General features: G+C 38.2%; 1 protein-coding gene across 1 annotated transcript in view; it reads right to left on the bottom strand.

Annotated features, from left to right (window-relative positions):
* Positions 1-26,350, bottom strand: part of LOC126248929 (uncharacterized) — a 148,430-nt gene that overhangs the window by 5,234 nt on the left and 116,846 nt on the right. The window contains exons 9-11 of the mRNA XM_049950436.1: positions 14,769-15,459; positions 3,815-3,960; positions 1,990-2,063 (exon numbers count right to left, since the gene is read on the bottom strand). Coding sequence (XP_049806393.1) covers positions 1,990-2,063; positions 3,815-3,960; positions 14,769-15,459 — 911 coding nt within the window. The remainder of the gene's footprint in view (positions 1-1,989; positions 2,064-3,814; positions 3,961-14,768; positions 15,460-26,350) is intronic.

Here is a 26,350-nt window from a genome sequence, read left to right as displayed (position 1 = left end):
CAGCATAGTTCATGTGTTGTAGTGGGCTGCAGAAATTAAGAAATAGCTTCAACTTTGTCTTGAGGGGGTAGGATCCCTTGTCCATGGATAAGGAAGACTAAAAATTTTACTTCCATATTCATCTCCACCTTTACATTTGCCTGTCACTTACAAGTTAGACAAAAGACAAGTTTTCACTGATTCCTACTTTATAACAGTGTAAGTGTGTGTTACTGCTTTTTATTTTGCTGTAAAGATAGCATCAAGTGACAAATGTGGATGTTGCCACAGGTTAGTTAGTACTGGAGAACCACATCACAACAGCGGGTTGATGTTTCACAGATGTGATTGTATAATAATTATGGGAATTCCTGGGTAGAGTAATACGTAAAATACGTGAAAGGCAACCACAGAGTGTGTGTTTGGGCCACTGCATTGTTGTTGTTGTTTTAGATTAGATTAGATTTACTTTCATTCCAATTGATCCGTAGTGAGGAGGTCCTCCAGGATATGGAACATGTCAGAAAAACAACAATACATGAGAAATATTTACAACTAAAAGAAATAAGCTAATGTACCATTCCACAGGTCCCAAGTGGAATGATCATCATTTTTTAATGAACACTAAGAGTCATTTTACAAATACTAATACAATGAATTTAAAATAAAAAAAGTTTTTTATTTATTTATAAGGTAATAAACATGTAATACAACTACTGTAATACTTATTTACAATGAACACATTACTGCACTGAAATGGTGCAGAAGTTAGAGTATACTTACACACACACACACACACACACACACACACACACACACACACACGTCCCTGCACTTTGTTGTGGCATTCAATCCATTTGTTTGTTTCAAAATGTGCCAGCAGTTGTCATTTAAATAAAAGTGGACTAAAGGTACAACATTCTTTGCACAAATTACTTTATACTTTTGATGCCATTTGGAACATTGTCAAACGGTACAAGGAAAGTTGTAACTAGATATGAGAATGAAGCCATAAAAGTTTATTCAGCCATTCTTACTTCAAACACAGTGCACAAAACAGCAACAAAATGGACTTCATGCATGAAACACAATGTAACCATCTGATAATGTACATGTCCTAGAAAGTAGGTGCTCACTGTGGAGTGCCATCAGTTAAGAATATCAGCCACCTACACATTTCTTAATGACATGGAAAGCTACACTACATATTAACTAATTCCAGTAACCATATTTACTTTCACTTGGCACATTACACCCAATAATATTTAGGAGTAAGGTACAGCCAAGCCCTTAAAGCTTGAATCAAATCTAGATATTATACGAGATCCTCACACTTTCACTTGTCTAAATGCAATAGGACACTGTTTTCTGAACCGTCAGTACACGCCTTCTGATCTACTGCCTAACATTCCTTAAAACACTTTCTCAATTTGCATGAAAGAATGTTTCATGTGCAACAACAAAATGAGGCATTTTTATTTGCTGAAGATTCATTTTGTTGATCCTAAACATGGGTTACTTCATGCTTCAATGACAAATCATGACTTCTTTATAATACAAGTTACTAGCTTGTAACAGTTTACTGAAGTTTCTGTGAATAGTGGTGTAGAAACTTAAACATCCAATAAATTACATTAGAGTGGCCTATTGTCATAAATTAATATGTCACTGAATAACAACAGATTACAAACGGTAATAGTAAACTTTTGGGGGGGAAAAAAACTTTTTATTCTACACTGTCTACATAAGCTCTGCTATTATGCCTTTACTTGCTCTTAACTGGCCAACAGCAACAGTAAAGTTGGTGGATACTGAGGTCCTGGGTAAGGTGCATGTACAGAAAGATATAAATTTCCACATAAGCAGATGTGTGTATTAGTTTTAATTTGTGTATATGAAACAAGGAAGATGGGAGCGAAAATATGTATAGGTACTTGTTCCTTAAGAAACAGAGTAAGTGATTTTCATCAAAAGAAAAAGAATAAATCTCTCTTAACAAAGAATACATACCCCTTTGGATCATAGTGGTTCCATGCTACATCCAGTGTTCTCCTAAAAATATCCTCCATAAATAATTCTGCAGCCTGGAGAAGAAACATTACATTTTCTTAGATATGAGAGAAACACAGTTACATAGTATTTAGAGCCTTATTGCAAAGTCAGTTAATTGATAGATCCTTGTTACAGTTTTCCCACATCTTTTAAGCTTTAAGAGCACCAAAGTGTTCTAATTTACAGAAAAATTAAAGTCTGTTAAGTTCTTACATATGCTGATCAATCAGAAAATAAATTTATTTTCAAAAACTTTATAAAAGCGAAAAACGTGTTACGGCAATCACAACCAAAATTAATGACGTGGAACATAACTGAAACCTAGAACTTTTGACAGAAAATTTTGACCACTGCAATCTTAATTCAACGTGGACTTTGTAGCCAGGGGAGAAAAACAACAAAAATAGATCTGACCTGAATCAGTCAGAAATAACAGAAGAAACTGCACACAATATATAAAGAAATTAGCAATAAATTACACTGCTACAACAATATGATCACACTTTCAAACAACAATCACTGATGTGAGAACCAATCCATAACCTGTCAATCTAAAATGTCACAAACTAGTGAGGAACTACATATACTCATACTGTTCACTGCTCATAAAGTACCGCCATGCAAAATGTTTGAACTGTGCAACAGTCTACACAGTCCATCTTTTCTGCATAGTTTATTTGCTTTTTTAAACCTTTCGAGGATCTCATAATCTCTTAATTTGACATCCCCAGGTATCAGTTGAAGAATATCTAGAAGTACACATGTCAGGGGGATAAAAAAACACATTATGTGGACCTAGGTAATGAGGGCTGTTAGAAAAACTTCATATACATGCAGCATCTAAACGGTAAAATGGACAGAGGAGGCTGTATAAGACTAAGTGCCTCTGGGAGTCTACCTAAATAGTAATATTACGTGTGTGTAAATACTGATGTTTCATTTGGCATAACGAACTTCGCAACATCAAACTTCAAGCCTCATCCTCACTACAGGTGGGTGTCTCTCACTGTGGGGTCTGAGTACTGCCCTTCCTTTGAATCTTCCACAACTTACCCCTCCTCACTGATGAAGGAACTATTAGCTCTGAAAGGTAAGTAGTGTATCACTTTTACTTTTATGTGTGTCTATCAGCAGTACTAAACTTTTCACCTCCTGAAAATAAGTACTGGGCAGAAATTCTGTGTCATAATGGTTCAAATGGCTCTGAGCACTATGGGACTTAACATCTGAGGTCATCAGTCCTCTAGAACTTAGAACTACTTAAACCTAACTAACCCAAGGACATCACACACATCCATGCCCGAGGCAGAATTCGAACCTGCGACTGTAGCGGTTGCGCATTTCCAGACTGAAGTGTCTAGAACTGCTCGGCCACACCGAACAGCCAACAACAGTGAGATTTAGATAGAAGTTGTTTCTGGCTGCATGTACTAGGACTTTTGAACATGTTATAGTACTTTTAATTTTATTATTTCTATACTTATTGTAATAGGAGATGAATGAATGAAATATACAATATAACTGTACATACAGTGCAAAAATGAAACTAGAGGGCTACTTGATGTTCACCTATTACTTGAGTACATAAAAATTACTATCAAAAGCACTATACATTAACAATTTTTCCATTGTACTGGTTAATCATATATTGATAGGGGCTCATAAAAGTAAAGAATGAACTGTTATTTGATGATCCAATCTCCTTTCCTCGATACAATGCAAATGTGTATTCATGCTATTTCAGTTCAAACATCTACATTTCCAAATTATATTTGGTACTTACAATTGCTACCAAGACTTCTGGTATTGTATAGTGATTTGGTTTTGGACCATTCCAAAGACTAAGCCACTTCAAACTTTTTCGTACAAAGTGGCACAGCTGTGCACGGTCATTATCCACTTCCAGTATATCTTCACTCAAAGAGTCTCCTGCCAAAAAATAAAAACGATCAAGTTTACTTTAAAAGTTGTTAAAGAAGACAGACCTGAATAATAAACTTCAGCAGTTTCCCATGTGTGCATTTCAAATTTGTTGTTCAGTGCTATTTTCAGTAGCTTCGAAGCAGAACAACATCAATACACTAAGAAATTATGTATAAATAATTAAAAATGGCCGTAACTCCTAGCTGTGAGTTTTATGCAACCTGTAGGAAAACTTTCACAGAGATGCTCACGTGGGAATGTCCTCTACATATGTGGGACCTCTCCTCCCTGAAGAAGTTGGGCTCTTAAAGTTGGGATAACATGTGAACAAATCATTTGAGTTTGTTAGAAACAAAATAGCATTTCATCATCCAAGCAAAGGGCTTTCCAATTCAACTGGTGAAAACAAACTACAAAATATTATCCTGATTTCAGAAAAGGGTATCATGCTTGTCTTCCCTCCTTGAACTGGAATAGTTTTTATAAATGTCTCACTTAATATTCATTTTGAGAATGTGTTAAGTTGTTATGATGGATCTGTATCTGTCACAAGTCACCACAAATATCATGGAAAACTCTGATATCTTTGGCTATGCAGCCACTTAATGTTCTTGATAACTGTCGATATTTTGACAGGTGAACACCCCATTACTTTCAGGGCACAAATGAAATGAGAGTTCACTGTACAAGGTAGCTTAAAACATCTGTGGGTGGGGTATGTCAACTAGATACAAAAGATGTATGCAGGAGGACAACACACTGTGAACAACTACTACCACCACACAATCAGACAACCAGCATTGGCATAACTGACTGTGAAATACTAATTAAAAACATGACCAGAGGGAGAGCAGGATTCCAGGGAATATTCAGGTAAAAACATCTGCCTAATTAGAAGACCATTTGCTAATTGAATCTCAACAACTTCTTTACTAACATAATCCCAGTAACTGAATCTTTGTGTTATTATATTCCATCAGATAATTTTTATCAAGGTAATGTTCTACAATTGCAAATTTGCTTTGTTGTTTTAAGCATGTGTGATGCTTATGCTCTATGCATCATTTCTCCGCAGTCCTCACGGTCTGACCAAAGTATGGCATACCACAACTATACAGGATATGGTGGACACTCACCTAACAAAAACCAATATCATAATTTACAGTCCTTAAAGGGGCCCTAATCTTGCATGGTGTTAAAAAAACACACTTCACACATGTTTCTTCAGTATATGATCAATCCTGTTAAAAATATGAGCTGAGTAAGGCAAGAAAGCTGTATACTTACATGCCACATGGTTATTCCCATCACTCACTTTATACAAGGTTGGTTGATAGTGCGACATGCATCTGATTGGTCTTTCACAATACCCATTCTGATAAAAGGTAACTTCAAGGTGGACTAACTCAGCTGACAAACTTTCAGTGACAGAGACGACATGCACCCTATGAATGATGTGTAAGCGAAATTTTTGATATTTGGTCCTATGGCACTGAGAATTTGCATGGCTTTTTAGAAGAACATCTCAGTACTTTATACACAATTATTAACTTCACTATAGAACATGAGAAAGATTGTTTCTTTGCTTTCTCTCGTGTGCTGATCAAGTCAAAGGAGTATGAGACATTGAAACATGGCATTTATAGAAAACAAAAGTCACACTGACTTGTATTTTTGGGCTACTAGTTTTTTTAATTTATTTTTTTATTTATACGTCAAGTTCCGTACAACCAAACTTGAGGAGCAAATCTCCAAGGTCATAGAACATGTCAGTACATGAAATTACAACACATAATAATCAGTTTAATTTTCCAAGGAACTCCTCAATAGAATGGAAGGAGTGACCCATGAGGAATCTCTTCAGCTTTGATTTGAAAGCGTGTGGATTACTGCTAAGATTTTTGAATTCTTGTGGTAGCTTATTAAAAATGGATGCAGTAGTATACTACACACTTTTTTGCAAAAGAGTTAAGGAAGTTCCATCCAAATGCATGTTGGATACCTTCTGAGTATTGACTGAGTGAAAGGTACTTATTCTTGGGAATAAGCTGATATTGTTAACAAGAAACAACAGTAAAATAGAGGGAAAAATTTCACGTGGGAAAAATATATCTAAAAACAAAGATGATGTGACTTACCAAACGAAAGCGCTGGCAGGTTGATAGACACACAAACAAACACAAACATACACACAAAATTCAAGCTTTCGCAACCAACAGTTGCTTCATCAGGAAAGAGTGAAGGAGCGGGAAAGACGAAAGGGTGTGGGTTTTAAGGGAGAGGGTAAGGAGTCATTCCAATCCCGGGAGCGGAAAGGCTTACCTTAGGGGGGAAAAAGGACAGTTATACACTCGCGCGCACACACACACACACATATCTATATGTTGTTTAATTTATCCCTTTCTCCCTTTTTATAAAGTGGCTTTACTACTGAGTACTTTAATCATTCAGGAAACTGACCATTCCTAAAGGAAAAATTACAAATATGGCTAAGTACAGGGCTCACATGTGCAGCAGAGTACTTTAATATTCTGCTAGGCACTCCATCATATCCTTGAGAGTCCTTAGTCTTCAGAGATTCAATTACTGACTCAGTCTCCCTTCGTCTGTATCACAGAGGAGTATTTCAGACCTTACAATACTGTTTGTAATGGGCTACTGTAGCTTGATTGTGACTACCTCTAACATTTGGATATAATTCCTGCTTTGTTCTACATGATATCCTTATCCCACTAGTCAGCCAACCAGGCTGCCTTTTACTGCTAGTACCCCATTTAGAATGTTCTAATGGAAAGCAACTCTCACACAGCATGAAAAATGTGTTAAGGAAAGCATTATATTTATCATCTATATTATAAGCACTATAAACATCCTGCCACTCTTGTTCCTTAACGAGATTTAAAAAGCTCTCTATTGCCGTTGGATTAGCTTTCCTACAGTTTGTAGTTATATGTGACACATGTTTGAGTACAAAAGCCTATTAGTGTTAAAATTTGTGCATTATGGTCTGAAAGGTGCATTATGGTCTGAAAGGCCATTCACCCTTTTACTAACAGAATGCCCATCTAGTAAAGAAGAATGAATAAAAACTTTGTCTATGGCTGTGCTACTGTTCCCCTGGACCCTAGCTGGAAAAAACACTGTCTGCATCAGATCATATGAGTTTAGAAAATCTACCAACATCCTTTTCCTTGCACAATTGTATACAAAATTAATATTGAAGTCACCACATGTAACTAATTTCTGGCACTTCCTATAAAGTGAATCAAGACCCCTCTCTAGCTTGAGCACAAATGCTCTGACATCAGAGTTAGGGGACCTAAAAACAAAAACAATTAGAAGTTTAGTTTCACTAAAGTAAACTGCCTCTGTGCAACATTTAAATATCTGTTCAGTGCAGTGCCATGATATGTATATGGACTCAAACGGAATACTATTTTTTACGTACATGGCCACTCCCCCACTCCGCAAGAAACTCCTTGAAAAACAACCAGCCAATCTGTATCCTGGTAAAGGAAGCCTCTGAATTGTCAACTTATTTAAGTCATACTCCGATATACCAATAACTTCAGAGTCAACATCTATAGGCAGTTCACCAACTTGATCTCTAATACCTCTCATATTTTGACAAAATATGCTAATTCCTTCTCTATTTGGAAACATGACATCCTCTGAAGGTGATTCCTTAATTAGAGGGGCTTCATTTAAGCTGGTATACCTAGCAGCTGACTTCAATTTAAAAAAGGTGCAGCTCTAACACCAACTACTACAGGAATTTTTCCATGAATGATCCCACCACTACCCACTATACTGTCACCTATAAGCTTTGCCACCCTCCTCTTCCCATACCTATTGCGGTATAAGCCATGCCTAGTGAAACCTGATCTACTGATAAGACTCAGCTGGCATCACTTCAATGTGACGCATGCCCTCTGTCATCAGTGCCTTCTCCAGGCCCACGCCTAACAGCCGCATTAATACGAGGCCGATGGTGACACTGAAACAGTTGCATGAAATGCACATTAGTGCCGCCAGTTTGAATAGCTGTCTTTACCAGGACACCACCTACATCATATTCGCCGTCCCTATCAAGACTATACCCTGCTCCACCTGTCACTGACAGCATAACTCACCTATGCTGTCAGTCACCTGAGCCAACCCTGCACTAGGCTTCACAATGCTGATGATCTGGTACTCACTATACAACACTTCCTGCAACTCCTGGACCACACCTCTACCATGTGAACTACCTAGCAGCAGAACCTTCTTCTTTCTGTTAGACTTTGCAACTGACTTAGGCCTCCTAACTGCTGAGGACTGCTGCATGTTACCTACACCTACAAGAGGCTCCTCTCCACTCAGCTCTGACAGCTGGTCATATCTATTGCATATATGCAAAGTACAACTGTTTGAATACCTCTTCCTCCTACCTGCCTTCTTGCCAATTGCCAGTTCCCATTCCACAGCATCCACCACCCTCCTCAACCAATCTAGTTCCTCCTTTGCCTATTGTAACCACACCTGAAGGGCACAGATCTTACGCTCCTGCTCCTCTATCAACTTATTTCCACTACAGATTCTGCATTTCCAGGAGTGGATCCCGCTAGAATGCCCACTGGCTCCCCACTGCATTCCCTCCAATGAAAATACTTTGAACAAATCCCACACCGTAACCCACTAATCACAAACCTACAACAGAGCCCACACTTCTCACTCATGGCAAAATTTTACATTTACTGAAAAAAAACTAAATGTCTACATTACCTAAGTTCAGTTACACCAGTAGAACTATCTACGGAACTAATAGTAGGGGTCTCGAAATTCTCTCTCTACTAAGAAAGTGATAACTTTTATTAATACTATTGAACCACAACTAATACCAATACCAACAAAACTTTACAAAATTTATTAGCTAAAACCAAAACTTAAAGCGGCTACTGAAACACTCAACAAATTTAAAACAGTGAATGAAAATGTTACTGAAACAGTTCACTAGAAACAATAAGAAACGACAGCTGGAAACAACTGCACGAAATTTACTAAAACACTTCAACACACAGAAAACTCAAAGAGTGAGTGAATGTTTCTGAAAGCTTATTAAATCTGTCAGGGAGAGAGAAGGGGATTATCTAGACCAGGTGTGGTCAAAAATTCTGCTCACAAGCTGTGCCACAGCACAAGTGCCACAGTACTCAACCTGGCTGACACACTTGCCCCACTGCCACACTATGCTGTCTGACTGCAAGGAGACAGAGGGACTACATACAACTTGGTTTTACATTTCACATTTCTCAACAACATAGATAAAAAACATAACAAATTTTCAGTATTATTTAATTATTTTTGACGTGCTGAAGACATAATTTCTTTTTGATACAAATTGCTGGCATACGGACAGACAGACAATTTGATAGATTCTCTCTCTTAGGTTGTCACATAATTGCAACTTATTTAGTTGCATAATTGAAACAAAAAATCTCTTTCACCCACATATGTTAATTTAAATATTGTAGCACTTTTGCAACCTCATTATGGAAACACAGAAACTCTAGCTCAGGAAAGCAATGTTAACGTTAAAGGTATTTGTCTTTAAAACAGGAATTACCTTGCAAATCAAATAGCTACATCTGCACATGCACAGGGGTGTTTTCAACTGAAACAGCCAAGGGTCGCAAAAATAGCTTTAAAACATATGTAAAATTGGCAGTGTCCTGAAAACATTGAGGAAACTATCCTTGTTTCAAACCTCGCATTTTCTTTAATATCAGTGAGCTTAAGGAACTGGACTGTCTTTGTCAGAATGTGTCTCTTTTACAACGTGATTTTCTTTTTAAATGCATTCCCATCAAATCAAGAAGAAGTTACCTTCCATTGTCTTACTGTGGGCAGTCTACAGTCAAGTCCACTTAAAATGCAAAGCCCGCAATCCGTTCTGGACGTTCAATTTTCGTTGCTGCACTCCCTTGGCCTTCATAAATTCAACAATAGCAAGTTTTAAATCAAAAAATCATTTGAGGCATGCTCCTTGAATTGTTGTTGTTGTTGTTGTGGTCTTCAGTCCTGAGACTGGTTTGATGCAGCTGTCCATGCTACTCTATCCTGTACAAGCTTCTTCATCTCCCAGTACCTACCTTCTGAATCTGCTTAGTGTATTCATCTCTTGGTCTCCCTCTACGATTTTTACCCTCCACGCTGCCCTCCAATACTAAATTGGTGATCCCTTGATGCCTCAGAACATGTCCTACCAACCGATCCCTTCTTCTGGTCAAGTTGTGCCACAAACTCCTCTTCTCCCCAATCCTATTCAGTGCCTCCTCATTAGTTATGTGATCTACCCATCTAATCTTCAGCATTCTTCTGTAGCACCACATTTCGAAAGCTTCTATTCTCTTCTTGTCCAAACTATTTACCGTCCATGTTTCACTTCCATACATGGCTACACTCCATACAAATACTTTCAGAAATGACTTCCTGACACTTAAATCTATACTCGATGTTAACAAATTTCTCTTCTTCAGAAACGCTTTCCTTGCCATTGCCAGTCTACATTTTATATCCTCTCTACTTCGACCATCATCAGTTATTTTGCTCTCAAATAGCAAAACTCCTTTACTACTTTAAGTGTCTCATTTCCTAGTCTAATACCCTCAGCATCACCCGACTTAATTCAACTACATTCCATTATCCTCGTTTTGCTTTTGTTGATGTTCATCTTATATCCTCCCTTCAAGACACCATCAATTCCGTTCAACTGCTCTTCCAAGTCCTTTGCTGTCTCTGACAGAATTACAATGTCATCGGCAAACCTCAAAGTTTTTATTTCTTCTCCATGGATTTTAATACCTACTCCAAATTTTTCTTTTGTTTCCTTTACTGCTTGCTCAATATACAGATTGAATAACATCGGGGAGAGGCTACAACCCTGTCTTACTCCCATCCCAACCACTGCTTCCCTTTCATGTCCCTCGACTCTCATAACTGCCATCTGGTTTCTGTACAAATTGTAAATAGCCTTTCGCTCCCTGTATTTTACCCCTGCCACCTTTAGAATTTGAAAGAGAGTATTCCAGTCAACATTGTCAAAAGCTTTCTCTAAGTCTACAAATGCTAGAAAAGTAGGTTTGCCTTTCCTTAATCTTTCTTCTAAGATAAGTCGTAAGGTCAGTATTGCCTCACGTGTTCCAGTATTTCTACGGAATCCAAACTGATCTTCCCCGAGGTCGGCTTCTACTAGTTTTTCCATTCGTCTGTAAAGAATTCGTGTTAGTATTTTGCAGCTGTGGCTTATTAAACTGATTGTTCGGTAATTCTCACATCTGTCAACACCTGCTTTCTTGGGGATTGGAATTATTATATTCTTCTTGAAGTCTGAGGGTATTTCGCCTGTTTCATACATCTTGCTCACCAGATGGTAGAGTTTTGTCAGGACTGGCTCTCCCAAGGCCGTCAGTAGTTGCAATGGAATGTTATCTACTCCGGGGGCCTTGTTTCGACTCAGGTCTTTCAGTGCTCTGTCAAACTCTTCACGCAGTATCTTATCTCCCATTTCATCTTCATCTACATCCTCTTCCATTTCCATAATATTGTCCTCAAGTACATCGCCCTTGTATAGACCCTATATATACTCCTTCCCACTTTTCTGCTTTCCCTTCTTTGCTTAGAATTGGGTTTCCATCTGAGCTCTTGATGTTCATACAAGTGGTTCTCTTTTCTCCAAAGGTCTCTTTAATTTTCCTGTAGGAAGTATCTATCTTACCCCTAGTGAGATAAGCCTCTACATCCTTACATTTGTCCTCTAGCCATCCCTGCTTAGCCATTTTGCACTTCCTGTCGATCTCATTTTTGAGACGTTTGTATTCCTTTTTGCCTGCTTCATTTACCGCATTTTTATATTTTCTCCTTTCATCAATTAAATTCAATATTTCTTTTGTTACCCAAGGATTTCTACTAGCCCTCGTCTTTTTACCTACTTGATCTCTGCTGCCTTCACTACTTCATCCCTCAAAGCTACCCATTCTTCTTCTACTGTATTTCTTTCCCCCATTCCTGTCAATTGTTCCCTTATGCTCTCCCTGAAACTCTGTACAACCTCTGGTTTTTTCAGTTTATCCAGGTCCCATCTCTTTGAATTCCCACCTTTTTGCAGTTTCTTCAGTTTTAATCTACAGGTCATAACCAATAGATTGTGGTCAGAGTCCACATCTGCCCCTGGAAATGTCTTACAATTTAAAACCTGGTTCCTAAATCTCTGTCTTACCATTATATAATCTATCTGATACCTTTTAGTATCTCCAGGGTTCTTCCATGTACACAACCTTCTATCATGATTCTTAAACCAAGTGTTAGCGATGATTAAGTTGTGCTCTGAGCAAAATTCTACCAAGCGGCTTCCTCTTTCATTTCTTGGCCCCAATCCATGTTCTCCTACTACGTTTCCTTCTCTCCCTTTTCCTACACTCGAATTCCAGTCACCCATGACTATTAAATTTTCGTCTCCCTTCACTATCTGAATAATTTCTTTTATTTCATCATACATTTCTTCAATTTCTTCGTCATCTGCAGAGCTAGTTGGCATATAAACTTGTACTACTGTAGTAGGTGTGGGCTTCGTATCTATCTTGGCCACAATAATGCGTTCACTAAGCTGTTTGTAGTAGCTTACCCGCGTTCCCATTTTCCTATTCATTATTAAACCTACTCCTGCATTACCCCTATTTGACATTGTGTTTATAACCCTGTGGTCACCTGACCAGAAGTCTTGTTCCTCCTGCCACCGAACTTCACTAATTCCCACTATATCTAACTTTAACCTATCCATTTCCCTTTTCAAATTTTCTAACCTACCTGCCCGATTAAGGGACCTGACATTCCACGCTCCGATCCGTAGAACGCCAGTTTTCTTTCTCCTGATAACGACATCCTCTTGAGTAGTCCCCGCCCGGAGATCCGAATGGGGGACTATTTTACCTCCGGAATATTTTACCCAAGAGGACGCCATCATCATTTAATCATACAGTAAAGCTGCATGCCCATGGGAAAAATTACGGCTGTAGTTTCCCCTTGCTTTCAGCCGTTCGCAGTACCAGCACAGCAAGGCCGTTTTGGTTATTGTTACAAGGCCAGATCAGTCAATCATCCAGACTGTTGCCCTTGCAACTACTGAAAAGGCTGCTGCCCCTCTTCAGGAACCACACGTTTGTCTGGCCTCTCAACAGATACCCCTCCGTTGTGGTTGTACCTACGGTACGGCTATCTGTATCGCTGAGGCACGCAAGCCTCCCCACCAACGGCAAGGTCCATGGTTCATGGGGGGGCTCCTTGAATTAACCAATGTATTTTGCAGTGATATATGAAGTCTCCACACTCTTCATTCAGTTCCATTGAAAACTGTTGCAACTGACAATGGAAAATGCGTGCAACTTCAGAAATTTCACTGTTCATGCCACCAACTTCTTCACATGCTCCTTGGCTACAAATTTAACACAAAGTACTTCTTGATGTACAGAACAATGAATCCTGTCTATCAATCATTGTAATTTTCTGCTCTTACATAGTCAGCTAAATCTCTAGATTCTTTCTGCAGGGCTTTGTAATGTCGCTTCGAGCTAATATGCAGTACCCGTTGCTTATTCAAATTGAGAATTCTCATCCCTCTCTTCTGTCATTACCATTCATTTTTAAAGGATTGTGATGACAGATCTATGACTGGCCCTTTTTGTGCAAACAGCCACTGGACCTATTAACATCCTCCACACTATGAACAAATGACGAAGGGTAAACAGCGCTGATTGCCACAATTCTGCTGAACTGAGGTGAGTTATGTTAACCAAAAAATGCCACACTGGAAAGCTAAATGGAATGTCACACTGTTCGAGTATTTCTGAGGAGGACTGAGCAAAGCCGATTGACAGGCTGGGACTTGGCCTGCACTTATGAAGTTTGACACACCATGGCCAGCCCTGATCTAGATGGAATGGACTGCACTCATTTGGGTAACCAGCAATATCTATGTTTCCTTGATGGCTGACAATAACATTTTTTTTAAATGAACTAAATAATAGTAACCTTGTCACAAACATGCTTAACAATGAAACAAGAAATAATAATTCAATGAAATTATCATTAAAAATGCAGAATAAATAATTGTGCGACTAGTATTGCTACTTTTACTTTCATGGCTTCAATATAATAGTTGGAGTGAGGTCTGTCTTTTTAGTTAATACAATTTTCTATCTCACATATGTTATGGATATAGAAAAAAAATTAGTTTAGGATAAGAAACTGGAGATGAGATCTCTTTCTGTATAACACAGAGAAAATTTTGGGTATAAATGGTAGTGAAGACAAATTATATCTTTATATTTTTTCTCATTGGCATAATCCCATCTAGTAGATTTGGCAAATGTATAGTATTTAAATTTGCTACCAGATACCCTTTGTGTTGCCACAGTTGTCAGTTATTTGAAGGAAAGAAATCGTGCGTGCCACATGTCTGTGAATTGTGTAAACTTTGTTTTATGTGCTATTGTATTATAACCATTTGTGTATCATATTGTCTGAAGTGTAAATTGGGGACCAGACCAGCATTTGCCTAAATGACCAAGGGAACCACCTGAAACCACACTTCGGCTGCCTAGTGCACCGACCACTGTTGTTAATCCACCACGCATATTCCATCTGGGTGTGGCTCATCTTTGTGTCTCACAATCAGAAGGGTTATACTATACGGCGACAAATTATATCAGTGTTTGAGGACAAATTACATCAAAGATTAATGCTAAAGACAACAACTGACACAGTTAAAACAATCTTACCTCCATCCGCTTTATTGTACACTGAAAGGATGTCCACATCCCTGGGATCATCATTCCAGCCATCATCATCTTCATCATTTGCATATATGAACTCTAGTACTCTCTTTGGTTCACACAATGTTGGCTTCATACACAGTCTTCTCAAATTCTGTAGAAGATTGTCTTTGTTAATCTGTGTTTCAGATCTCTTCTTCTTACTTTTATTAATCTTTTTAGCATTAGCTTTAAATATTTTATTTTCATTTGTCTTGAACTCCAAAGCTGGGTTACTTTTTGGTCTGATTAATGGAGTATAGTCCTTGTTGACTGAAGTAGTTTCTTTCTTTGTGATTTCTGTTACAGCTATATTTTTTGTATCAGTAGTGGTGTCACCTTTATTTTTGTCAAGACTCATTTTATTTTTCTTCACTTTACATCCACGTTCAGGTTTATTGTTAATCACAGCACTAGCATCCTTTTCTGCACTACTTCTCGGGAAAGATTTCTGTTTCCTACTCAATTTATAGCACATGCTGTCACTTGCAGAAATCTTAACATATTTCTTTTCACATCCATCCTGGACTAATTTTATTTTTGGGTAGGGAACATAACCATGTCTCCTTGCATAAATCACAATCTCTTTGCATGTCCAGGATTTTTCAGATGAATCACACCCAAACAGTGCATTTTTTATCATCTTTGATCGGTAATACTGAAAACGTAAGAAAATACTAATATTAAGCACCAGAACAGAAATTTTTATATTTTAAAATCTTGGAAAGCAACTGACACTTATTTTAAAAGTGTTTTTGACAGTCAATAAATATTCTATGTTTAAAGGAAAAATTATGTCTGTTTATAACAGAATATTTGTTTTGTACAAAAACCTTATATAATTATTGTTTGGAGAATTCCATGATTGATATAATTTTTTTTTTCTTTCCTTCAATTAGAGATGTTTAGTCATACAATTACCAGTTTCAACTGCAATCAACAGTCTTCATCAGATCCATTGTTACAACAAAAAAGTCTCATAACACTGATATGTGTGTGTTGTTATACTCAACTGTGTACATGTTAGTGTCAGGGGGCTCCTTGTGCTGCAACACAATGTGTGCACTGCCTGACAATAAAGGTAAGTACTTTGAAGACATGGCTGGATGTCAATGTAACTTCAAACAAGTACACACCATCGACCAGGTAACTGACAGAGTTGCAATTCTTTGTGATAGGTAGAATGACCAACAGTGCATGTCATTCTTGTTTAGTATTGTTACCTCACCTGATATGGTATATAAGGGGTGAGAACAATGTTAGATGTTGAGTGATCACTGTCGAAGGCATGGATATCCCGTGTATTCACGAGAGACAGTGTCATCAGCATCTAACAGAGTTTTAAAGGGTCCCTCATTGTGGGGGTCTCCATTTGGCCAGCTAGTCAATTTGAGCAATATCCAGAATTGTGGGGCATTCCAGTGTGACAATGGCCCCTTGTTGGATCACATGGGAATGTGAGGCAGGCATACTCATCATCAAGGTTCCGGTTGGCTACATCTGACCACCACAACGCAGAACTGCCGCACTGTGTGCCAAGCTTATCATAACCCTTTTACATCTGTGTCTACCATTCAAGAACAAGTAATGGACTCTTTGCAACATTCTGTGCTATCCCACACCATAGGTCAGAAAGAAGCAGCAACCGGACTAGAGATTTACTGTACCATGAGTAGGAAGTTGTTAACATCACAACATAAATGGGTACTTCTGGAGTGGTGCTATGACCATTAAGCACGAACTGCTGATGAATGGCATCACATTATGTTTAGCAGTGAATCACAATTCGAGCTACCACAGATGACCATCATCAGAGAGTATGGCTGCAACCTGGCCACAACTCCCATTCTTCCAACACTTTTGTAGAGGTACAGTGGTGTTATCCCAGTGACATGGTGTGAGCAGCAGTCGCGTATGGTTCAGGTGACAGCTGGCAGCGATTGAGAGAACTCACATTGCACAACAATATGTCATGGACTTCCTGTGTCATCTTGTGTTACCTCAGTATCATGGTGCCATTTTTGAACAGGACAGTGCGTGTCCACTAATGTGTCACTTTGAACTGTCTGAATGATGTTGAGATACTCCCATGGCCAGCAAGATTCCCATATCTGTCGACGTTAGAGTGTGTGAGACCAATTTGGATGTCAACTCTGTATAGTGCCTGTATCCAGTATATCAAGGACCAGTTACAACAGCTGTAGGCCAGCTTGCCTGAGGAGAGGATACAATGGCTTTATGACACCCTTCCAAACCAAATCAGTGCACACTTCCAGGACAGAGGTGGTGCCATGTCACAATGCTTAAGTGGGCTCATATTGGTAACTTCTTTGTAAATCTGACTTTATTTTGTTATCACTGAAATAATGTCACATACCCTCTAATCCCATGAAGTTTCACTTCAAACCTCCTCCCCTTCTGGGTGCTTCACTCTTTTTCAGGCAGTATAGATGACTGTTGATTACAGTTGAAAGAGAAAACTGTATGAATAAAACCTGTGATTATGTGAAGTTCAATACAAGAAAAAAGAATAAATAAATTTTTTTTAACAATTTAGTTGCTACCTTTTTCACAACAAAGACTCACATTTTCATACATTACAGCAGCAAGTAGTTGATACTGTAGCCTGAGTATTATATGCAATGTTAAGGAACAGTTATAAAGAAAATTTCATCCTCCTAGAGGAAATAATTTCTCTTATAAGATAAAATGCTGCAATAGCAATTTCTTAATGCAAATGACGCATGCCTTATTTTCTACTTGACGTCACACAATATTTAATACAATGACTGGTACAGTCTCATGTAAATATCAATATAACTTATTTCACTTTCACCGGCTGAAACAAAAGAAATGTGTATATAACTTACGCACTTCTCTTTTATACCTCTATGATAACTAAGATACACAAATATTTTGCAGCTTAATTCTGTACATACTCATGTACAGTTGTCTAGAGGCAAAAATACACTGTTCCTGAAGAATATTGGTACTTGTGTAAAGTGTGCTACTAGAAAACATAAACAGAAAATTTGGAAAAAACAACAGCAACTACATACTGTTTAGTGCAAATAATAAAATAATGGACATTAAGAAAAGTTTAAAGCAGTTTAATTACTTTGAATAGCAAACCCTCAACAAATTAGGTTGCATTTTCAATATTACTCACTAATCAGGGTGACCCCAAACTATAACTATATGCTTCTGGTTGTCACTCGGGTTACCAAACAGCTACATGAAAAAGTGCTACTATAGTTCTATGAAAGTTCTATGGCCATACAACAAGAATCAATTTGATGACCATTGTTATGCTTGTTCAGTATTAGTTCAACTAGGTGGTCGTCAGCCCTTTAAGATTGTTACCATACATGATTATGAGCACAAATAAAAAATCAAAACTCAACAAATACTACAACATCTTCTTGAAAATACTTTCTGATACAAATATTGAACCATTTTGTAGTATCTTTCAGACAGGATAATCTGCTGTGCTCTCAACAGGTTGGGGTGCTAGACGCGAAAATGCAATAAAACTGCTGTAAGTTGTGGTAATTACGAGTGCCTGCATTGGTTAACTATCAGTTGCTGGAGTAAGAATTCGTCAGAACAAAGTCCTTCACATCTGGTTAAACCTAATACAACTAGGATATTTACATCTGTTGCTTCAGCATTCATTTTTCTATTTGGCATGACACCCACCTAACAACTGAGAGGCTTTTACAGAGTTGTACGATGTCCTTTAAATCCATGCAAAAAACTTAAGGTAATAGCTCTTTGTAACACACAAGGTTCTACTTTGCAGTCACCAAGGTATCCCAAATGACTCTGTACGCAGTCCAACTATGTAAGTTCCCTATGGTACAATTATTATAAAATAGTGTGTAGGCTTACATGTTGTGACCAGACAACTTTCCTTTCCATTCCTTTTCTTTACATTGGAGATAAGATGCAGATTATAGATCTGGGGACAATCTTCTATCAGGTCTACTTGATCAGGAGCCCAAATATTGGAGTAGTACTCTAAAATGGATTTACACTACCATTTTGTACTATGCCTGTTTAACAGATTCACTATACTTTCTCATAATCCTCCCAGCAAATCAAATTCATCCCACCATCTTTCCTCTAAATGATATCACATCAGTTCACTGTATTATACCTATGTTTTCACATCAATTCACTGTATTATACCTATGTTTTCACATCAGTTCGCTGTATTATACCTATGTATTTAGGTACACAAAAAAATGTTCAAACACCAACAAACAGTATTCAGACATGTTCTCTAGGAAAATTTTATTGGCTTTATGGGCTCAAACTATGTTGTTACTCTCTTATGAAAAAATTGTATCTGGAGCTATAAAACAAGTTCCATGATAGTTATTAAATTAAGATTAAGTGAAGAAAATATTACTGCAAATTAAAATGAAAGTAGATGGACTATAAAAACACCCTAAAGTAAGCCACGTAGCAAAACAGTACAATCTGCATTTTGTCAAATAGTAGCTCAAGCTGACTGATCCAAAAAATCCTCTTTATTAACTCCAGGAATGATTGAATCTGTTAGCAGTTAAGTAAGTGCTGTATTTAGTGCAATGGGTATAATAGAGTAGTAGTTAAGAAGGAACACTAAGCATTACATACATCGTATTCCATGGATCATGTGCAGAGGGGTCTCTGGATTGTGAAAAGAAGTCAAAGATATACATTTTATTTACTTCAAGTGCAATGCAATTCAATTAATTAAAATTACAAAAGATTATTTTTACACTGATAATACTAATTATAAAGTATCACAAAACATTAATTTCAAAAGTTTCTGTGAAGTATTTACTGAGAACAATTCACAGAGGCATGCTGCCTACACCATGAAATTATAATCATCTAGGAATTGATGGAAAGGTGTAATTTTTAATCACAAAATTTAACATTTCTTTATGTCTGACAGATCAGTAATTAGTTTGAAGAGAAGTTTAAAAGAGTTACAGACAAACTTTATGTGTTCAACACATTTTTAAAAACACACTATCTGTTTTGCCTCTGTAGTGAAAACATTGAGAGAAATAATGACAATCTTTATTAACAGTTACCAAGAAATATTGAGCAGAATGTGAAGTAGGCCGCATGTGTAATTCAGCCCCAGGTAGCTGCCCGAACCTAAGGTACTCAGTGTAGGTAGTCATATTGGGCTATCACAAGTTGACATTAAACACGACGTGTAGCAAGATTGCCTACAGTAAAATGGAAGGAAGAAAGATCAATTTTAGTTACCCAGCAAATGAATGCCTGTATTTATCTTAAGTGGTTTACAGATCTCATGAAAAATCTAAATCTGGATGGCCAAATGGGGATATGAACCATGCTCTTCCCAAATGTAATGCCATTGCTTTAACCACTGCATGACCTAGCACTCAAAGTGATTTATTCATTTATTTATCGTATCCAAGACATCACCATTTTACAAAAAAAATTATATTATAATGCAAGAGAAGCAGTTATAATATGGTTATAAGGTAAATTAACTACAATAATATAGAAAAGTATGTAACATATAACGATAAGCGCTAAGGATGCGAAACAGAGCGATTTTCATATCCCACGTGAAGCCCAATACACTGCAGCTTGACTAGCCTTGTCATTTGCTACAAATAGATCTTGAGTCGAACACGGGTTGTTTAGTTTCCTGCAGACCAGTAGGTGTTGTGGGTCTTGCTGCTCTCCACACTCGCAGGGCTCGTCTGCACTGATGTAGCCCCATTTTTCCAAGTTTGCTCTGCATCTTGATACGCCTGTTCGTAGTCTATTCAGGGCTTTCCAGGTCGTATATGGGAGTTCAGAGCCAGCTGTGGGTTCTTCCCTGGGGCTATTCCCTGGTCTTCCTGGGTCCACATTGTACCACAGCTCTTCTTGTCATGCTCTAGGCGATAAAAGAGTTGCTTCAGTTGTTCGTAGGAAACTCTTCCTTGATTTAAGTCAGCGAGGTTGAAGATTGTAACCGAACATTGGATGCCTGGGATCTGTCTCCTGTTTATGTTTCTCGATTTCTGCAGCAGTCCTTCTTCTGATGTCTGGCGGGGCTATGCCCATGAGGTGGTACAGCTGCTTTGTGGGAGTTGGGCGGAGGCATCCTGTCATGATGCGTCCAGTCTCATTCAAAGCTATATTTACTTGTTCAGCGTGGGTGGAATTTTGCCAAACGAGTGCCGAGTACTCCGCAGTGGAGAAACATAAAGCTAAAGCTGACGTGCGGAGAACTGTAGGTTGCGCTCCCCATCTGCTATTTGTTAGCTTGCGGATGATGTTGTTCCTGGCACTCACTTTCATCTTTGTGGCCAAACAGTGTTCCTTGTAGGTGAGAGCACGGTCAAGTTTAATCCCAAGATATTTTGGTGTGTCGCAGTGAGATAGATGTTGTCCCTTCCAGCTTATGTTGAGTTTCCTCCTTGCTTCCTTATTACGTAGGTGAAAAGCACAGACCTGGGTTTTTGCTGGGTTTGGCTAGAGGTGGTTATTATCATAATAGTCAAAAAAATGGTTCAAATGGCTCTGAGCACTATGGGACTCAACTGCTGTGGTTATAAGTCCCCTAGAACTTAGAACTACTTAAACCTAACTAACCTAAGGACAGCACACAACACCCAGCCATCACGAGGCAGAGAAAATCCCTGACCCCGCCGGGAATCGAACCCGGGAACCCGGGCGTGGGAAGCGAGAACGCTACCGCACGACCACGAGATGCGGGCTCATAATAGTCGCCCAGCTTTTCAATCGCTAAAGTTAATTTACTTTCTACCTCTTCAAAGGTTTTTCCCTGGGTGGCAACGACTGTATCGTCTGCATAGATGAAGGAGCGAGCGTCCATGCTGATCGGTTGGTATAAATATTATACAGCAATGGGGCGAGGACGCTACCTTGAGGTAGGCCGTTTTTCTGGGTCCGCCATCGGCTCTTCTTCGACTGCAGCGTGACAAAATACCGTCTATTCTGCAACAGGCACTGGATGAATTGCGCCAGTCGGTAGTCTTTTGTGGTGTTATATATTTTTGATATTAACTTACTGTGGTTTATGGTGTCGTAAGCTGCTGTAAGGTCGATATAGGCTGCACCTGTAATTTGTTTCCGCTCGTATCCATCTTCTATGTACTGTGTAAGGTTGAGGATTTGTCCACAGCATGACCTTCCTGGGCGGAATCCTGCTTGCTCTTTAATTATATTCTTGTCTACATGTTCTGAGATGCGGTTAAGGATCATTCTTTCTAAGACTTTATAGAGCTGACAAAGCAGGGAGATAGGCCGAAAATTTTTAGGGTCTGTGGGGTTTTTTCCAGGTTTTGGTATAGCTACTATATTTGCCTTCCGCCAGGTCTTGGAGATTTTCATTTCAAGAACACATTTGTTCATCATATCTAGTAACCACCGTCTGGTAACAGGTCCGAACATTTTTATTTGTTCTGGGCGTAGATCATCTAGGCCAGCGGCTTTATTAATTTTCATTATGGAGATGGAATCTTCTAATTCTTTCAGAGTAACGGGGGTGCCTAGGTGGTCTTTTTCTAGAGTGCCTCTCTGTAGTTTCTTTCTTGGGTGCTTCCTGTTGGTTTTACCATTAAGTAGAAGTTGATTTGCTATTTGATTTGGTGTGACCTTATACAAATTTTGTGTATTAGATGAGGGGTCATTATTGATGTTTTTAAGACGTTTCCAGGCCTTTCGGCTATTCTGTTTCATGTCTAGGTTTGTGATTAGATTACACCATTTCATTGTTCTTGAGGCTGATATGGCCTGGAGGAGTTCTTCTCCCGCCATAGTTGTTTCCTCTGAAAAAGGGTTTTCCTCGAAGGGCTGTTCGTAATGTTCCAGAAGAACCTTTGAGTTTCCGTCAAGTCCAGGGATATAACTAGTTCTGCAGCCTCGGGGGATATTTCTTCGGGAGACCGTTTTAACTAATTCAATGAAAGTGTCTAATTTTTCCGGGCTAGCATCAAGGTTCTGCACCCCTTTGTCAAGTTCTTCAGAGAATTTGTCCCATAGGGCACGTTTAAAATTAAAACGTCTTTGGAAATGGGTGGTTGCTGGTTTAACAACTGCTTCAACCAGACATAATATAGCTCGGTGCTGTGTATGTGGGAGGGGTTCTCCCACATCCTTCCTGGTTTGATGTGCTACGTTTTTGCTGACAAAGATGTTATCTGGATTGTTTCTAGGTCGTCCCCACATTTGTCTGTGTGCCTGTACCCCCAGGCTGATCCATGACAGTTGAAGTCGCCCATTACTATTTTCGTTGGTTGTGAGTTGAAGTTGGTTGGCTCACTGAATCTGAACTCCCTGCTCGGTGGCTTATATATAGACGTCACAGTGCAGGACTGTAACTCTACAGTCAAGATTTCGATGTCTTCTTAAGATGTCAGTTCTGCAGATATAATACCTAGGCCCATTTTGGCGAAGATTGCGCTGCCATATTGCTCGTGTGGTCTTTCAATTACTAATTTCATTCCGTGGATCTTTGGTCTTCTATTTGTGGGGCCAATGTGGGTCTCTTGGATTAGTAAGAGATCACAGTTGTGAGTTTTACATGCTACAGCAAGTAGCACTTCTTTCTCATGAGAAAGCCCTTCAATGTTTATGCTGGCGCTGGCTTTGATAAAAGCCTTTTACTCAAAGTGATAACAAGTATGCAAAGAATACAAATTAATAAAAGAAACAGCTCTTTCTTTTCGAAAAATTCCTTCTAGGAGGGATCCAAAAATAAATTCAAGAACATAAAGTGCTGAATAGAACACAGAAAATGATAATGGGAAATTCAAGCAATCACTGCACAAAAAGCCATTAAGCAGAGTTGAATAATTAAAACAATACTGAAAAGAGGAAAACACTCTCAATCTGTTGAGCAACAATGATGTATGCCTGCTTTCTTTGCCTCTACATCAGAGATGAATTGGCAGCATATTAAGTGGACCAAACAAATGGAAATCTAAGAAGGCGAGATCAGGAGTGAATGTAGGATGCCCCAAAACCTTGAAATGAATATCATGAAGAAGTTTGAATGACACAGACAGAAATATATGGACGCACATTGATATGCAAAAAAAAAAACACCTTTTGATAATATACCTTGAATTTGTTTTGAACAGAAGGCTTCAATTCATTACAAAGTATATCACTACAACAGTGACTGTTTACTGTGCACCAGTTTCTAAGTAGAATTACAGAATTGGCTCCTGTGCACCCCAAAAAACTGAATGCATCACTTTTCCTGCAGAGGGTTAGCTCTCAAATTTCTTTTTGGTTGGAGATCCAGGATGTTTCCATTTTATGTGTTAACACTCTTGCACTCTGGTTCAAAATAGTGAACCCATGTTTCACCTCTGATGATAATTCATTAAAAAAAGAAAAATATTTCACCTTCATTACAAAGATGGTCCAGCAGCTGCTGACAGATTTTTACACAATTGCATTTGAGCTCTTAATTAAGTTGTTTTGGGATCCAATTTGCACAGACTTTTAAAACATTTAGCACATTATAAATGACATCACAAGCAGAATCATTACTAATATGCTTTTGGTTTGGCACTTCATCAATATTCACTTGTTAGTTATTAAAAATCAGGTTATGGACATGCTCAGTGTTAGTATCAGCTGTGGATGTGTTGTGACTCGTCGATCTTTCAAAGTGCCGCCGCGCAGTTACGCGTGTCCTCTACATGCGGCGCTGTCTGCCAGCCATGCAGCAGAAGTGCCACCTAAGCGGCCAGCCAGCCAGCGACTGCTAGACTCAGACTCAGTTATGATTTGACTGTTAAAGCGTACACACGTCTTACTCTGTTTACTTGATCTGTGACTTTCAAGTATTGCATCTTCCTTGAAATATATTTGTTCTACTTGAAGTTATAACAGGATGTGACTGGACGATCTGCTCTTTCTTCATGCTTCATGGTTGTTTGGCCATTTTTGAATTGTTCAATCTACTGGCAAGCACTTCATCATGTTAAAATGAAAGATGACTCCACTGTTTGGTCCCCTCTCCCAAATCAACCAACCATGATAAAGCATTGGACCCATATTGTGCTGAACGTCGTTTATGGATTTCAGCTCCTTATACACCTTCAGACCACAAGAAAACAGGTTGCAGAATTTTTTTTTCTTTTTTGTTTTCTTTTTCAAAAGTACAACAATGTTTATCTCATGAGAGCAGAAAGCAAACTGATGTGACAATGTTTCCAGAATGAAATTTTCACTCTGCAGTGGACTGTGCACTGATACAAAACTTTCTTGAAACTTGCTCACGAAAGGCAAAGGTCCTGAGTTTGAGTCTCGGTCTGGCACACAGTTTTAATCTGCCAGGAAGTCTGATGTGACAATGGTGAAACTTGGCCACAAGCAAAGAGAATGATGTCTTCTAGTAGCTGAGCACACTAACTCATACTGTGACCCTAAAGACAATTAGAATGGAAGTGCAGATACTTACTGACTTACCCTCATAGAGATAAGAATAATTTAAAAGATTTAAAGGCACTTACTTTTGTCAATAAATATGTCTGTTATTCAGGAACATGTGCCACATGTCACAATGAACTCTCTGCTCACTTTCATGCTCAGAATGAGATCTATTACTTGCTAGTGGCAATGCCCTCTACGTATGGCTCAGTTTTGGAAAAATGTTATCTGACTGCAGATTTGGTCAAGTCCTTTGTATTTTTAATTAATTAATTTATTTATTTATTTTGTTATCTATATATGTGACTGTTATGTAATCATGTATATATTGAGCATGCTTCTGATACAAGTAAATAAAAAATAATTTGTAAGCACCCATAAAAATCTAAACTGATAATAACATTCAGTTTAAGAGCAGCCAAACAAATATTGGTGTTCATTCTTAATTCACTGACAAATTTCTTAGCAGAACTGATTAATCTGTACATATCATTAATAATATTAAATAATGTGCATGTAATGTAAAATCTGATTTATGCACGTCTTGAGTACACAAATGTGATCAATGTAAATAAGTGTTCTAGATAATGATTTTCTCTTTAATGATGGATGGCTACAATTACCTTATAATTATCATACACACCCCACTGTACTGTACATGTCCATACTTTGTTACAAGTTTGCTCTTACCTCTTAAAACAAAAATGTGTGTGGGTTGTCCCCCCTCCCCCCCCCCCTCCCTCCCCATTCATAAGAACCATTTCACTTACGATCTCTGAAATGACATAATTATACTCATTAGTTTTTATGTATTATATATTCTTTTTTTATGACATTTTCAAAATCTTTGATGATCTCATTGCAAATGTATTGCACTAAATGTATATTTCATCAAATCAACAAAAGTTAAGAATTTTCTTCTGTTATGATAATAAGAATTATACCCAACATATCTTTAGATGAAACCTCAACTGGTCTTTGAGAATGAGCCACATCTTGAGAGCTCATATGACCATGTTTAAATTAATTTAACTATTACTAAGTAAAAAGTATTGGTGGCTTACAGCAAGCATGAACTTCATTAACTTAGTTTGCATTTGGACCACACACCACTT

This window comes from Schistocerca nitens, chromosome 3 (genome assembly GCF_023898315.1).
Source record: "Schistocerca nitens isolate TAMUIC-IGC-003100 chromosome 3, iqSchNite1.1, whole genome shotgun sequence".
NCBI lineage: Eukaryota > Metazoa > Arthropoda > Insecta > Orthoptera > Acrididae > Schistocerca > Schistocerca nitens.
This window is presented reverse-complemented; position numbering and strand designations above follow the sequence as displayed.